Source organism: Adiantum capillus-veneris, chromosome 17 (assembly GCF_014529385.1).
Source record: "Adiantum capillus-veneris isolate H3 chromosome 17, ASM1452938v2, whole genome shotgun sequence".
Lineage (NCBI taxonomy): Eukaryota > Viridiplantae > Streptophyta > Polypodiopsida > Polypodiales > Pteridaceae > Adiantum > Adiantum capillus-veneris.
The window spans coordinates 93,147,452-93,161,070 of record NC_140947.1 but is presented as its reverse complement, the minus strand read 5'-3'; the positions used below and the strand labels follow the sequence as shown (position 1 = coordinate 93,161,070).

At 42.8% G+C, this 13,619-nt stretch overlaps 1 protein-coding gene across 1 annotated transcript in view; it reads right to left on the bottom strand.

Moving 5' to 3' along the window:
- Window positions 1-12,864, bottom strand: part of LOC147437718 (uncharacterized) — a 57,253-nt gene extending 44,389 nt beyond the window's left edge. Inside the window, exons 1-2 of the mRNA XM_086487215.1 lie at window positions 12,393-12,864; window positions 11,823-11,900 (exon numbers count right to left, since the gene is read on the bottom strand). Of these exons, the coding sequence (XP_086343341.1) occupies window positions 11,823-11,900; window positions 12,393-12,675 (361 nt within the window). The 5' untranslated portion in view covers window positions 12,676-12,864. The remainder of the gene's footprint in view (window positions 1-11,822; window positions 11,901-12,392) is intronic.
- Window positions 12,865-13,619: the final 755 nt, after the last annotated feature.

Here is a 13,619-nt window from a genome sequence, read left to right as displayed (position 1 = left end):
CAAGACAACTTTCCGAACAACCTTTGGTTTATACGAATATTTGGTTATGCCTTTTGGACTTACGAATGCTCCAACAACATTTAATCAAATGATGGATAGGATTTTCAGAGAGTATCGATCTTTTGTGGGCACTCTCTTTGACGACATTATAGTTTTCTACAAGAATGAATGGTCTTTCAAGCATTGCGGAAGCATAGATTGGTTATCAATGCGAAAAAGAGTGATTTTTTCTTGCCGCGGAGATACATTTCTTGGGGCACATCGTCTCAGCAGAAGGAGTATAGTTGGACCCGGCCAAAATTGAGACTATTCGTAATTGGCCTGACCTAAAGAATGTTCATGAAGTTCGAAGCTTTTTGGGCTTGTGCTCTTATTATCAGCGGTTCATTCGAAAGTTTGCAGAGATAGCTTCTCCTTTGCATTTATAGACTCAGACCCTTTCATGTGGGGACCGACAAAGGTTGCCGCTTTTCAAACCCTCAAAGAGAAATTGACTACCGCACCAGTGTTGGCTTTGCCACACTGGCAAAAGCCATTCGAAGTTTATTGTGATGCTTGTGGTCGTAGTCTGGGAGCAGTTTTGATGCAAGAAGGCCATGTTATTGCTTACGAGAGCACGATGTTTTCATGTCTAGAGTTGGTAGCACAAATTTATGAAAAAGAGCTATTGGCAGTTATCCATGCTCTTACACAGTGCTAACACTATTTACTCCGAGCTGATTTCACAGTCTTTACGGATCATCAAAGTTTATGCTACTCCTTGTCACAGAAGCAGCTTTTGGAAAAGCATATGAGGTGGGCTAACAACCAGTCACAGTTTCACTTCCAGATTGTCCATATTTAGGGACAAAAGAACTTAGTGGCAGATGCATTGTCTCGAAAGCCCTTGATTCTGGCTATTTCCGTGATACATCACAGAAGCTTCGAGGATATGGTCGACCAATACGCCAGAGATCCTCATTTTGCTGACATTTTTACACGGATACAAAGTTGGGAGACAATGTCAAGCTATTCCATACGGGACGGATATTTGATGCGAAAAACGATGTTGTGTTTTACACAGCCTTGGAGGGAAAAGGTTTTGACAGAGTGCTATTGTCCATCTATTACGAGCCACCGCGGCATAGATACCACCTTGAGGGTGTTGAGTGTTACTTCTATTGGCCGAGGCTCAAAAAGGATGTGGATGACTTCGTTCGCAGTTGCTTAGTATGCCAAACGGTCAAGTTTGACAGACATAAGGCACCAGGACTTCTACAACCTTTACCCATTCCCTCCCGCCCTTGGGAAAGCATTGCTATGAACTTCATTTTTTTTCTTCCCAAGACTCAAATTGGGCACGATGGCATTTGGACAGTTATTGACAAATTTAGCAAACAAGCTCACTTTATTCCAGTAAAGAAGACGGTCAAGCCTGATCATTTGGCTAGATTGTTCATTGCACAGATTTTTCGGTTACATGGAATGACTGAGTCGATTGTCTCAGACAGAGATCCCCCCTTCACAAGTTTGGTTTGGAGGGAAATTTGGGAGAACATTGGCATGTGGTTGCAATTCTCATCCTCATTCCACTCATTCCACCCACAGACAAATAGGCAATCTAAGATAGCCAATTCACTGATTTTGCATTTATTGAAGTCTTACATTTCGGATCAGAAGACTCGATTGTTAGAGTTACACCACAGTTGCTTCGCCATTTTGTACGGCTAGTGATTGTCCTGGGCTGGCCACCCATTGCACATTACGTAGGTTGCATGGGCAGACACTTTAGCACGTGTCCAGCCGGTCATTTTCTGAGTCTGGCTGGCATGGCACATCACGTAGGTTGCATGGGCGCACACTTTAGCATGTGTCCAACCGGTCATTTTTTTAGCCTAGCTGGGTGCACACAGTTTTAGCCATTTTTTGGCTTTTTTGTTTTTTGCACCAGTTACACATTTTTGCCCTACCTCAACCCAACATCCTATAAAAGGAGTGCTTGGGGTTTTGTATTCAAGCATCGTGTATTTAAAGCATTGTTTTGCAAAGCACCTGTGCTTCTAGCGTTTTTTCTCTCTCTCCCTCCAATGTTTTCGATGTGCGTGGCTCTCACCCTCTCCGCTGCTCACTGTCACATCAATGAAAAAAGTACTTGCCTTTGGTAGAATTTGCCTACAATAACACGGTTCACTCCTAGACGGGGAAGGCGCCATTTGAGGTAGCCGAAAGTGCTAAGAAAGTCCCTCCATTTCTAAGCACAAAGGACAAGATTCTTGAAGCAAACCAGTACACGAGGGATTTGGACACTGCTTTTGCCAAGGTTCCCGCGGCTCCGGAAAAGTCTCAAGCATTGCATAAGAACGCAACAAATAAACATGGACGCAACTTGAAATTGAAGGAGGATGACTGGGTGCTATTACGTTTTGAGAAGGCACGCCTATAGGAACGAAAGGGGAAGGAGCAGCTTTTTCCAAAGCTCAGCATGAGGATTATGGCCCTTTCCAGATCCTAGAAAAGATAAATGTTGTAGCCTTCAGAGTCAAGTTGCTAGACACTTGGAAGATTCAAAATGCTTTTCATGTGAGTCACTGGTAAGGTGCCAGTTGACAGGGAGCCTGATGAGCAACCTGTGAAGTGGAAGAGAGCGAGGAGATACTCATTCCAGAGAACAGATGCTAGCTCATAAAGAAAGGAAGTGAAAGGTAAAGTGATTCGGCGGTTCTTAGTGAAATTCAAGAACTATCCGGCCTTGGATGCAAAGTGGATGGAGGAGGAGGACCTAGCAGATACTCCTCAGATATTCGAACTTTACCTTTAAGACTTTCGGCTTAGCTGCGTCTATTCCGAAAAGTCCCGCAGATCAAGAGGGTTGAATATGGTGCAGAGAGGACTGCACGAGAGGGGAGTCACTCCGCTCCTTTGTCACAAATTACCTAGACAGAATAAAATCACCAATTTCCCTTAGGATTTTAGGGATACTGCAGTGCTGACAGTATTCTGCTGTATGACTTTATGAATAAGGAAACTGAAAATGGGAATTCCCGAACTCGAATCTAATTGATGTGTACTCTCTTATGTGATTTTGTTTGCGTGCAAGATTGAAAGACGAAATGGCTGCAGCATTTCGGTCTTGAGATTCTATAGACATGATCGCAATAAGAATTAGCTAAAACGACATCAGTGAGGTCCGGTGTGGATCTAGATGCGATTGCTAAATACGTCGCCAACATCATGGTCTTAGATCTCGAATGAATTTGTTTTATGAGATTTGATTTGAATATGATATCAATGTGCACTTGTCTAGTGCGTCGATACTTAAAGTCAGTGCCTACTGAACTGGTTTATGGCCTCTGTCTGTTTTTGTAGGCATAATCGAGGGCGATTACAATTCTTTCAAGAGGGGGTATGTCACAAGTTGATGGCGTGGCATGCCAAATAAATTTGACCCAAACTTATAAGGTCCCGTCCGATGGGCAGGGTATGGACATTACATAATTTTAAAAATAAAGCATTGGCGGGTTGGACTATACGGAAAATGTGATGGCTGGCTGTACGGACACCCATGATTCACGCTAACAGCGTACGGATTTCCGTAAATTATGCTGGCTGAAAAATCAGGGCAAGCTTTTGGGGAGATTGCTTTTGAGTTGAAAGCTTTTCATGTAACTCCTTTTCCATGGCCAAGGGCCTTTAAATAAGACCCCTGGGCCACTCTGCTCAATAGTGGTGACTAGCCTTTGAGCAGAGAGGACACGAGGGCAATTGTACTTTGCTCAAACATTAATATAAAAAGAAATACTAATCTTTGGGGCCAATCTCTCTGGGAACGGAACTACGCCTGGCCGTGTCGACTCAATTGAACTGTTATTCAAGTGTGAAGTATTTTAAAGTGATTCTCTCGTGTGTCGTGCCAGTTTCTCAACTTCGGGTGCCCAAGTTTCTTAAAGTCTGATGATGTGACATGCTAAATGAATTCAACCCAAACTTATAAGTTGGAAATAAGTTGTTCCAAGTTATAGGGTCCCATCCAAGGGACCCTAGGGACATTGGATAAATTTAAAAATAAAGCACTGGTGGGCTTGACTGTACGAAAATTGCGGTGGCTGGCTGTACGGACACCCGGGATTCATGCTAACAGTGTTGACGTGGCAATGTACAGATTTCCGTAAATTACGTTGGCTAAAAAATCAGTGTCAGCTTTTGGGGTGATTGCTTTTAGGTTGAAAGCTTTTCATGTAACTACTTTTCCATGGCCAAGGACCTTTAAATAAGACCCATGGGCCACTCTCTAGCTCAGTAGTGCCTCTGACAAGCCTTTGCACAGAGAGGACCCGTGGGCAGTTGTACTTTGCTCAAGCATTAATATAAAAAGAAATACCGAAAGGGGACCGGGGCGTCAATCTTTGGGGCCAATCTCTCTGGGCACGGAACTACGTCAGGCCGTGTCGACTCAATTGAACTGTTATTCAAGTGTGAAGTATTTTAAAGTGATTCTCTCTCGTGTGTCGTGCAAGTTTCTCGACTTGGGGTGCCAAGTCTGCTACAAATTACGATTCATGTATGATATCACAACAAGGATAGTGATGTGGATGCGCTTGTAATTGTTCAGTGACCTGTGTTCTTTGTGCTAGTGTTGCATGGTTTGAGCAATCAAATTGCATGCCTGCATAGAGCGGCAAAAAGCAAAAGCTTTTGGGCGGCAATCTTTTAGAAAGGAATCGACTTTGCTAAGCTTTAAGGGCGCCATGTTTTTAGCAATTAAAGCTTGTGGGCAACAGTTTTTGTATTTGTTGCTATTGAGCCCAGTTGCGGAAAGCAACTCCCCGCCACTTTTTTGTGGCTTACTGATACAAAAAAAGTATCGAAAGGGATGCGACTTAAGGGCTAGTGCATCTGAGTAGAGAACTCCGCTCTACTATGTCTCGACTCAAGTTAGTAGTAACAATTTTTTCAAGTTCTGACGTACGCCTATTGTTAATTCAGCGCCTCGCCAATGGCTTGCCCATTACATGATGGTCCTCAATTCTTGTTCACAGGGAGGATAATCTTGTTACCTATGCTTAGGTGGAGTAGTTGTATTAGCTAGCAGCTCCCTCATGACTAATGCCTTATAGAAAAAGGCGATTCATACCTCTTGCACAGAGAGCATGTTTGGAATCAAGGGTAGATTCTTTACTCATTTAGAATTGTTGATTCTTTTGCATATCGTGGAAAAGAAGGCTTTAGGTTCTTTGTTCTATATGAGGTATAAGGCATTGTCACAAAGTGATGATGTGGCGTGGCATAAGGTCAGAGCCCGGACAGAAGAGGGCCTGAACCTCTTGGGAAGAATCAGAAGAAGTTTTAACCAACTTATGGAACCTGTCCGAGTGGCCCAAATTAAAGGTTTCTGACCTAATAAGTTGTAACAACATATGGTACCCCAATCGAGGGGCCTAATACCTTGTAAAATAAAGCAAGTCACCAAACTTGCATAGATAATGTTGATGTGGCAGCGCTATATGGATTTTCGCGTTTTTCGCAGATAGTTGACATGGCATTGTACAGACGCCCGCATTTCACGGCAGCTCGTTGTAACCCATGCTTTTGGACATAGGAGCTTTCGAGGCTTAATGTTTTTTCATGTAACTGCTTTTGAATTGGCTAGAGGTCTTTATGAGTGTCAGGGCCTCCTTTGGCAGAGTTGCTTGGGAGCACTGCGAAGAGAGGACCCTCGGACATTATACTTGTTGAAGCATAATAATAAAGAAATACCGAGAAGGGGCACCAATCTTTGGGGCCAATACTTCTAGGCAAGGAACTCCATCGTGTCGTGTCGTGTCTCTCTCTCTCTCTCTCTCTCTCTCTCTCTCTCTCTCTCTCTCTCTCTCTCTCTCTCTCTCTCTCTCTCTCTCTCAGTTTTAGTTTAGTTCTTTCAGTTTCTCTCGTGTGTGTTGCATTAGATCTTTGGCTTGGGGTGTCCAAGTCTATTACAATGATATCAGAGCTCAAACGATTCTTCTTCTATCGAGAATCCGATCCCTTTATTTGCAGCACACATGGGTTCAGTCGTTGAATCCCACCAAGACAAAACTGTTGCACCCGATTACTCAGGTACACAAGAAAACAACAGGGATTCCAACGGGCATCGACCTCCTGCCAGCGATTTGGGAGAAGAGTATGGTCCGTCTCCATCCACATCTTTGAAAGAATGGAGATGCAACATCAACAACGGGTCGACTATTGTGCTCGACAGATGCTACCGTACTCCAAGGATCACTAGTACGTGAAAAGTTTGGTGAGGCCTCCCCTTGACAAGATGCACTCTCCATGGCGCCGCCATCCATTCGCCTCTCAACTCGGCTTTAAAGAAGAAACCTACACCGGCGGCACCAAGACAAAAGGTGGAAAAAGAGTCGAGCAGAAAACTATCCAGGCTACTTGGGTCGCAAATCTACCTTTGAGGCTACCAATCAATCAAAGAAGCATGTTCGCTTCGAGGATGATCCCAGTTTATCATCGTCCTCTTCTAACAACTCGGAGAGTTCCTCTTACTTTTGACTCCAGTGATGAGGGCAAAAATGATAGGAAGCGGAGAAAGACTCAGAAAAACAACAAAGGCAAAGAGGAGCAGATTCCACAAAATATCTCGAAACCACTTTGACAATTCGGATGAGGACTCCTCGTCCTCTGAGAGTTCAAATTCTAATGAGCTGATGTACACGACGAAGAGAAAGTATCTATACCGAGCCAACCAATACGATTACCTTAAGGATAAGGGCAAGAAGGCCAAGGATTTTAAGGAGGGTGGGCTTGCTTTAACACTAGTTTGGTACAAGAAAGAACACTTTAGTGTCCTTTTATTACGAATTTAAATAAAAAAGTACATGATATCTAGAAAAGATCTCAAGAAATGCTTTTGCAAACTTATAAAATGTTAGCCAAAGTACTCATAAAAATTTTAATCCTTCACTTTTGCACACAACCTCAATAGTAACTACACCCACGAAAACCACCTATGCAAAACAACAATTGATGTTTCACTGAAACTCGTGCCCTAGTCTAAGGAAAACATGAGTAGAATGCATGCAATAATCCATGGTAACTACTTATATATGAGCTTGACATTTTTGCAACTCTCATGTGAAAACAAATTCTTTGTGACTAGAATTAAATTTACAAAGTCGTGTGGGTCAAATATGCAGCATTTGTGAATTCAATTAAGGACCACATAAAACATTTAGATCACCTAAATTTGCATTGTCTTATGCGGCATATACACTAGATCTACCAATCATTACTTGAGGTGATACTATTTGATGGTTATGCAAGTCACGTTTGGTGACTTATGTCATATCCCAAAAATTGTGCATGTTAAAATTCTTATTTTTTATTTATCAAAGATTAACCTGAAAATATATATATATATATATATATATATATATACCGAGATGAATCAAGGATAAGCCCAGATTCACCCTTGAAGGAAAGTGCAAGGTATAGACCTATGGTAGTCACCCACAAGACAATATAACCATCAGCTCCATCATGCATAGTATTGACTAAATACCACGACATCCCCACTAACATCGTCAATGCCCAATAGTGGGTGTAGAACTAGGTACTGACATATGCTCGTGTGTGCGTGTGGTGTGTGTTGTGTTAAAATCCACTTTTGGTTTGTTTCATTCATCTCATGTATTTGTATACAAATACCTCATATGGACACAGTTGGGGAATTTGTATGCGATATTTAGTCAAGTTCAACAACTACCCGACTTTGGATGCCAAGCGGATGGAGGAATATAATGTGCGGTGGAAGTGATTGATGGTGAATGCTCGGGATGAGTGCTCAGTGCGTAATCAAGGTTCCTTTTACTGAATGAGAAAGTTCCTTTTACTTCATGAGAGATGTGCAAGGACTAGAGAGAATGATTTTCACAAAGTGATGACATGGAATGACCAAATGGAAGAGAAATGACCGAGTGGACAAGAGAAGTTGAACCGACCAACTTATGAGCACCGATCGTGGGGCCTAAAACCCTAAAGACCCAAAGCTTGAACTCTGAGGAGGATGCCCGTAAAATGCGCTCAAAAGAAGCGTTGCAGGATTGTACGGAATCCCGCGATTTGCGCTGCTGGTGCCACATGGAAGTAGACGCTTTTGGGGGGAAGTGCTTTTGGACTAATTGCATTTGGGGCTCTGCTTTTGGGCATCCCTTGTAAGTTTAAAAGAGCCCTTGTGCCTCACACTCTGCAGAGCATCTGGACGCAGAGTCTGAGAATAGAGGACCCTAGGGAGTTGTACTTTGTTGTGAGCAATAATAATAAAAATACCGAGAGGGACGCCAATCTTTCAGGCCAAAGCTTCTGGGCGCAGCACTCCGTCATGTCGTGTCGTGTCTCTCTCTCTCTCTCTCTCTCTCTCTCTCTCTCTCTCTCTCTCTCTCTCTCTCTCTCTCTCTCTCTCTCGCGCAAAACTTTGTCGTGTCGTATTTTTTTTTTTTTATTTTTTTTTTTCAATGATTTTGAAGTTTCTATTCGTGTGTTGCTATCGATTTCGCGCTTGGAGTGTCCAAGCCTGTAATAATGATACTGTGAATGAAGGTTCTATGAGAGAGAGAGAGAGAGAGAAGACTAACACCAGCTGGGGTCCCAAAACCCCCTCCAAGGGCCCCCCTCTCTATCGCTAGAGAGGTATTTGCTTTATATTTGCTTAAATGTTGTTACAAGGGTACTAGATGCTGAGATGCTAATGGGATCGTGGGGTAGATGCTTGGGTATGCGAGGCTAAGGCTGAGATCTGAAATCGATGAATGATGATGCTAGAAATGCTGGTGACTGAACCTGAAAACAATGATGACTGAGGGCTGAAATCTATGATGACTGAGGGCTGAAAAACGCTGATGACTGAGGCTGAACAACACTGATGACTGAGGCTGAAAAACGCTGGACTCGTTCTACTACTAGCGCTGGGTACTGAAGACTGGTACTCGGGGTACTTTCTTACCTTTAGAAGTGACCCCTAGGGTCACTTATATAGGAATTAAAAGCTGGGTCGAGTAGTATCCTATTAGACCCAAAGACCTTGGTGCTAAAATGTCACTTATTAATAAGTTGGGGAACTGCTAATAAAAGGTGCTTCGTATGCAACTATTACCTAGGCTTGGTACTAATGGTACTGTATGGGAACACTCCCCAATGCCTACACCTAGTAGACACCGGTTGTGCTCATGTGCAATCAGAGGGTATGCAGCTACTCTAGAGTGCCTGGGCATGCACGTCCTGCGTGCAGGCTCACAAGGGTGCCAGAACACTTCCCAGGCTGGCCTAAACCCTAGAAATAGGAGTTAAAGCTTATCCACATGCATATAGGGTTAGATGTGCACGTGGGAAGGACCTAGAAGATACTCCTCAGATATTAGAGCTTTACCTTGAAGCTTTTGGTTTAGCACCAACTATTCCAAAGAGTAACTGATGAATGAGTAACTGATGAATCAGCAGGTTGAATCCAATGCAGTGCGGACTGCACAAAAGGGGAGTTACTCCGCTCCTTTGTCACAGGTTACCTTGATGGAATAAAGTCACTGATTTCTTTTGAGATTGCATGGATACTGACGAGCTGACAGTATTTTGATGAATGACTTTATGTAAAGAAGTACTTTGAAATGGGAATTCCTAAAATAAATCTGTTACATGTGCTCTCTCATGTGTGTATTATTCGAGTGCATGTTTGAAAGACAAAATGACTGCAGCATTTTGTCTTGTTCACCTGAGCGGTGATGTGGATATGATAGTGACAAGATTTAGACAATCAAGATATCCGTCACAGATCAGCGCGGTCTAAATATGATTGCTAAATAAGTTACATGATCATGATTTTCATCTAAGATCTCGACAAGGATAGTGATGTGAATGTGATATGAATGTTCAATGACTATCGTCTTCAAGCAAGTACTAGATATATGTGGTCTAGTACGTCCGTACTTAAGAGTCGGTGTCTGCTAAACTAGTTTTTGTCCTATGACTGTTTTGCAAGCATAATAGAGGGCGATTACAATTCTTTCAAGAGAGGGGTATGTCACAAAGTGATGGCGACGCATGGCGTGGCATGGCCTAAAGGAAAGAGCCCAGACAGAAGAGGGCCTGAATCTCGCGGGAAGAGTCGGAAGAAGTTTTAACCAACTTATGGAACCCGTCTGAGTAGCCCAAATTAAAGGGTTCTGACCTAATAAGTTGTATCAACTTATGGTACCCCGGCCGAGGGACCTAAAACCTTTAAAATAAAGCAAGTCACCATAATTGCATAGATAATGCTGATGTGGCAGCGTTGTACGGATTTCTACGTTTTCTGCTTATCACTGACGTGGCACTGTACGGACGTCCACATTTTACGACAACTAGCTGCAGCGCATTGCTTTTGGGCGCATGAACTTTTGGGGATTAATGCTTTTCATGTAACTGCTTTTGAATTGGCCAAGACCTTTATCAATGTGCCAGGACGACTCCTCCAGCAGATTTGCTTGGGAGCACTGCAAAGAGAGAGGACCCTCGAACATTGTACTTGTTGAAGCATAATAATAAAGAAATACCGAGAAAGGGCGCCAATCTTTAGTGCTAGTACTTTTGGGTGTGGAACTCCATTATGTCGTGTCGTCTCTCTCTCAGTTTTATTCAGTTCTTCCAAATTCTCTCGCGTGTGTTGCATTAGATCTTTGGCTTGGGGTGTCCCAAGTTATTTCAGCATTATTCAAAAGCGTTACCTAAATCTGCTTGATGTGGATGGTCTTCAATCCAGGTACTTTTCCAAATGGTATTGGACTCGAGAGGGATAGCAATCTTGCACTTAAGAGACTTAGAGGAGGTGCATAGGCCCCTTGTATCCTCTCTTTAGCACGCTCGGGAGTTACTTTAGCTTCCTTGGTAGAGAGGTCCTACTCAGCTCTTTGCAGATGCTACATCGAACGAAGTGAGGTCTGGTCATCCTCGCGTTCCTCGATCACAGGAAATTGAGATTATGTCTATGTGTCTATGGAGTATGTCTGCTCAACTTGTCACGATGGAGGTCTCCTATGGCATTGTGAATGTGTCACGTGTGTATGGAGTATGTCTACTAAACTTGGACTCGGTGGCGGTCTCCAATGCATTCTTTTTACGTAAGTCAATTGATGACATGCCAACCCAAATTGGTATACAAGGGTGGAATCTAGTGCCGTAAAGACAGACCTGATAGAAATTGATGGTGATTTTGCGGTCCCATATAACTACATATATTTGTGAGACACGATTGCCTATCTTGGAGCCTTGCTAGGATTTTCAATGGCGCTTGTTTTGCTACTTGTTTGCAACTAGACTTGTTAAAAACCTACATTACTCTCGCTGAACCGGATCTCGTGACCCTATTCAGTCCCAAATAGTCCGTTATATTGAATCTTTTATGATGCCCAATCCTCTTTGCATCATTAATTATAAAATGTAGATGATTGCTAATATACGCTAGTGGACATCCAGCACGGTCAATAGATAGCTTAGGATTAGTGCAACTTGTGCCTCAAGTCCTCTGCAGATCAGGTTAGCATGATTGTGCACCTTGAATCTTTGCAAGTGCTTCAAATCGTGTGCGCAATCAGATTGTGCATCTACATGTACCGTAAATGATGAAGGTCACTTTCTCTAGGCCATTTTGGAGGGTATAACAAAAGACTTAGAGTTCATTTCCATAAGTGGTGGACAAGGAAGGGCAACCACCATAATACCCAACAGAGCAGAGAGATATAGTAAATAAGGTTGCATTTCAAGCTCATAATCAATCTGACGATTCTTTACATAAGAAATACTCAGCACAAAAGACATAAATCCCCTACCTTGTTTCAAGTAGAGTGCGTGTGCACCAAAGGCAAAGCCTACTGCCAGAATTGCAATTCCTCCAGCTTTGACCCACCCTGTATCGCAAGTCAATACTCATGTAGTTACTTTTTTGCAGTACTGCACAATAGCAGACGGTAGAAAGTAGCTCTTGTGAGGTCTACATAGTAAAACCAAAAAATTACAAGAGATTCTCATTTTATTTAGAAGCCTCTTTCATGCAAATTCATCATCTTGGAAAATTAAAAAATGTTGTCAACACGAGACAGTTACCACTAGAGACAAACGATAACCACAAGGATGGTGAAAGCTGAGGAGGGGAAAAGAACAGCAAACACTGCACTTTCAATTTCCAAATAGCTTAAGAAAACCACTGAGAATTTCAAAACTGGCAATTTTACCACAATGAAGCCAACCAAGTACAAATGTACAGATATAAGTAAAATGTGAGCATGATCAGATGGAATTTGAGAAAATTCCTTGCAATGCAGTAATGCATTGTCATCCAACAGAGAGAATACACTTCCCACAACATGAAAATATCAAACACAATATTATGTACTTCTTACTGGTTATGCCTGCCTTAGAGGCGTGATTGCCTTGAGAGTTATCAGAGGTCCATCCAAAGAATTGATCTGAGATAGCAACTGGTTGGAACCAAGAATCAGGATCTAAATCTTTTGCAAGGGTGCTGTCTTGCACAGCTTCATGATCTTTGTCCCCTGTAGCGCTACAACTCAAAACACGCATCTGTGATTTCTGTACTCGAAATCCTGCCTGGGAGGCAGCCTTTTGCAGCCTCCTTGGCAGCTGTGCCGGAGCCACCACCAACGATCTCAAAGCCAAGTCCATCGTCGTCTACACAGAGAGCTCCAAATAAAATATGACCTTTGTAGAAAATCCGCGAAAGCGAGAAGATGGGCTCCAGATAGACACGGCTAACGAATGTAGGGTCATTTTAAGGGTCTACAAGGGTCTGCTGCGCATGGAGATTAGTGTGTTTGCATGGCAAGATCATACGCTGCACTTTTTGGCCTGGGGATCAAAGTAAGGCAGCGTTCAGACTACCTGGAAGCAGAGTTTGGGGAAAATGTGTCAGCTTAATATCGTGCATTTCAAAAATGCCGGCTGAGGGCAAGCGCAAAAGGAGAAATTCCCCCTCAAAATAGAGAAAAATAGTGTAAAAATAGCCTTCTTTCTAAAAATTTCCTCTTGGCAAATTCAAGAAAAGGACTTTTGTGTGTTTGGGAAAATGGTTTTTCCTAAACAATGCCTGGAAGTTTGGAACAAGACGTTGCACTTGTGTGTTATACACATGGCAAAACGCTTCACGATCAAAAATAGATGAAGAGTTACAAACCCTTATCTAGTAAGCGCTCGAAATGTGGGCATGGAGTTGAACTCATGACCCCACTATTCATAAACCAATGAAATATTGGTACCAAGACCTCACTCGCCTTTCCATTAGTGTGGGGCCATAGCTCCATTGTATTCTTATGAGTCAATAGTGAGGACTTGAAAAGGAAATGAATGGGGTTTGTAGTCTACTATAGCTCCACCCCAAACTCCACCCAAAGTAGAAGATCTAGAGGACCCTCTACCTTTGTACATATAGCCCAATAGGGTTGAGTTCTTATGTCCGGCTATTTTAAGTTCATACTCACCATTATTTCCAAAAGAGTCGAAATTGAATTCGCTACAACCGGTTGCTTTGGTGTTGGAGGCAATCTTCTAATGTGGATGGTGGTGCAACCAACCCCAAGCTTTCGCAATCATAGAGAACTCATTTCAAAAGC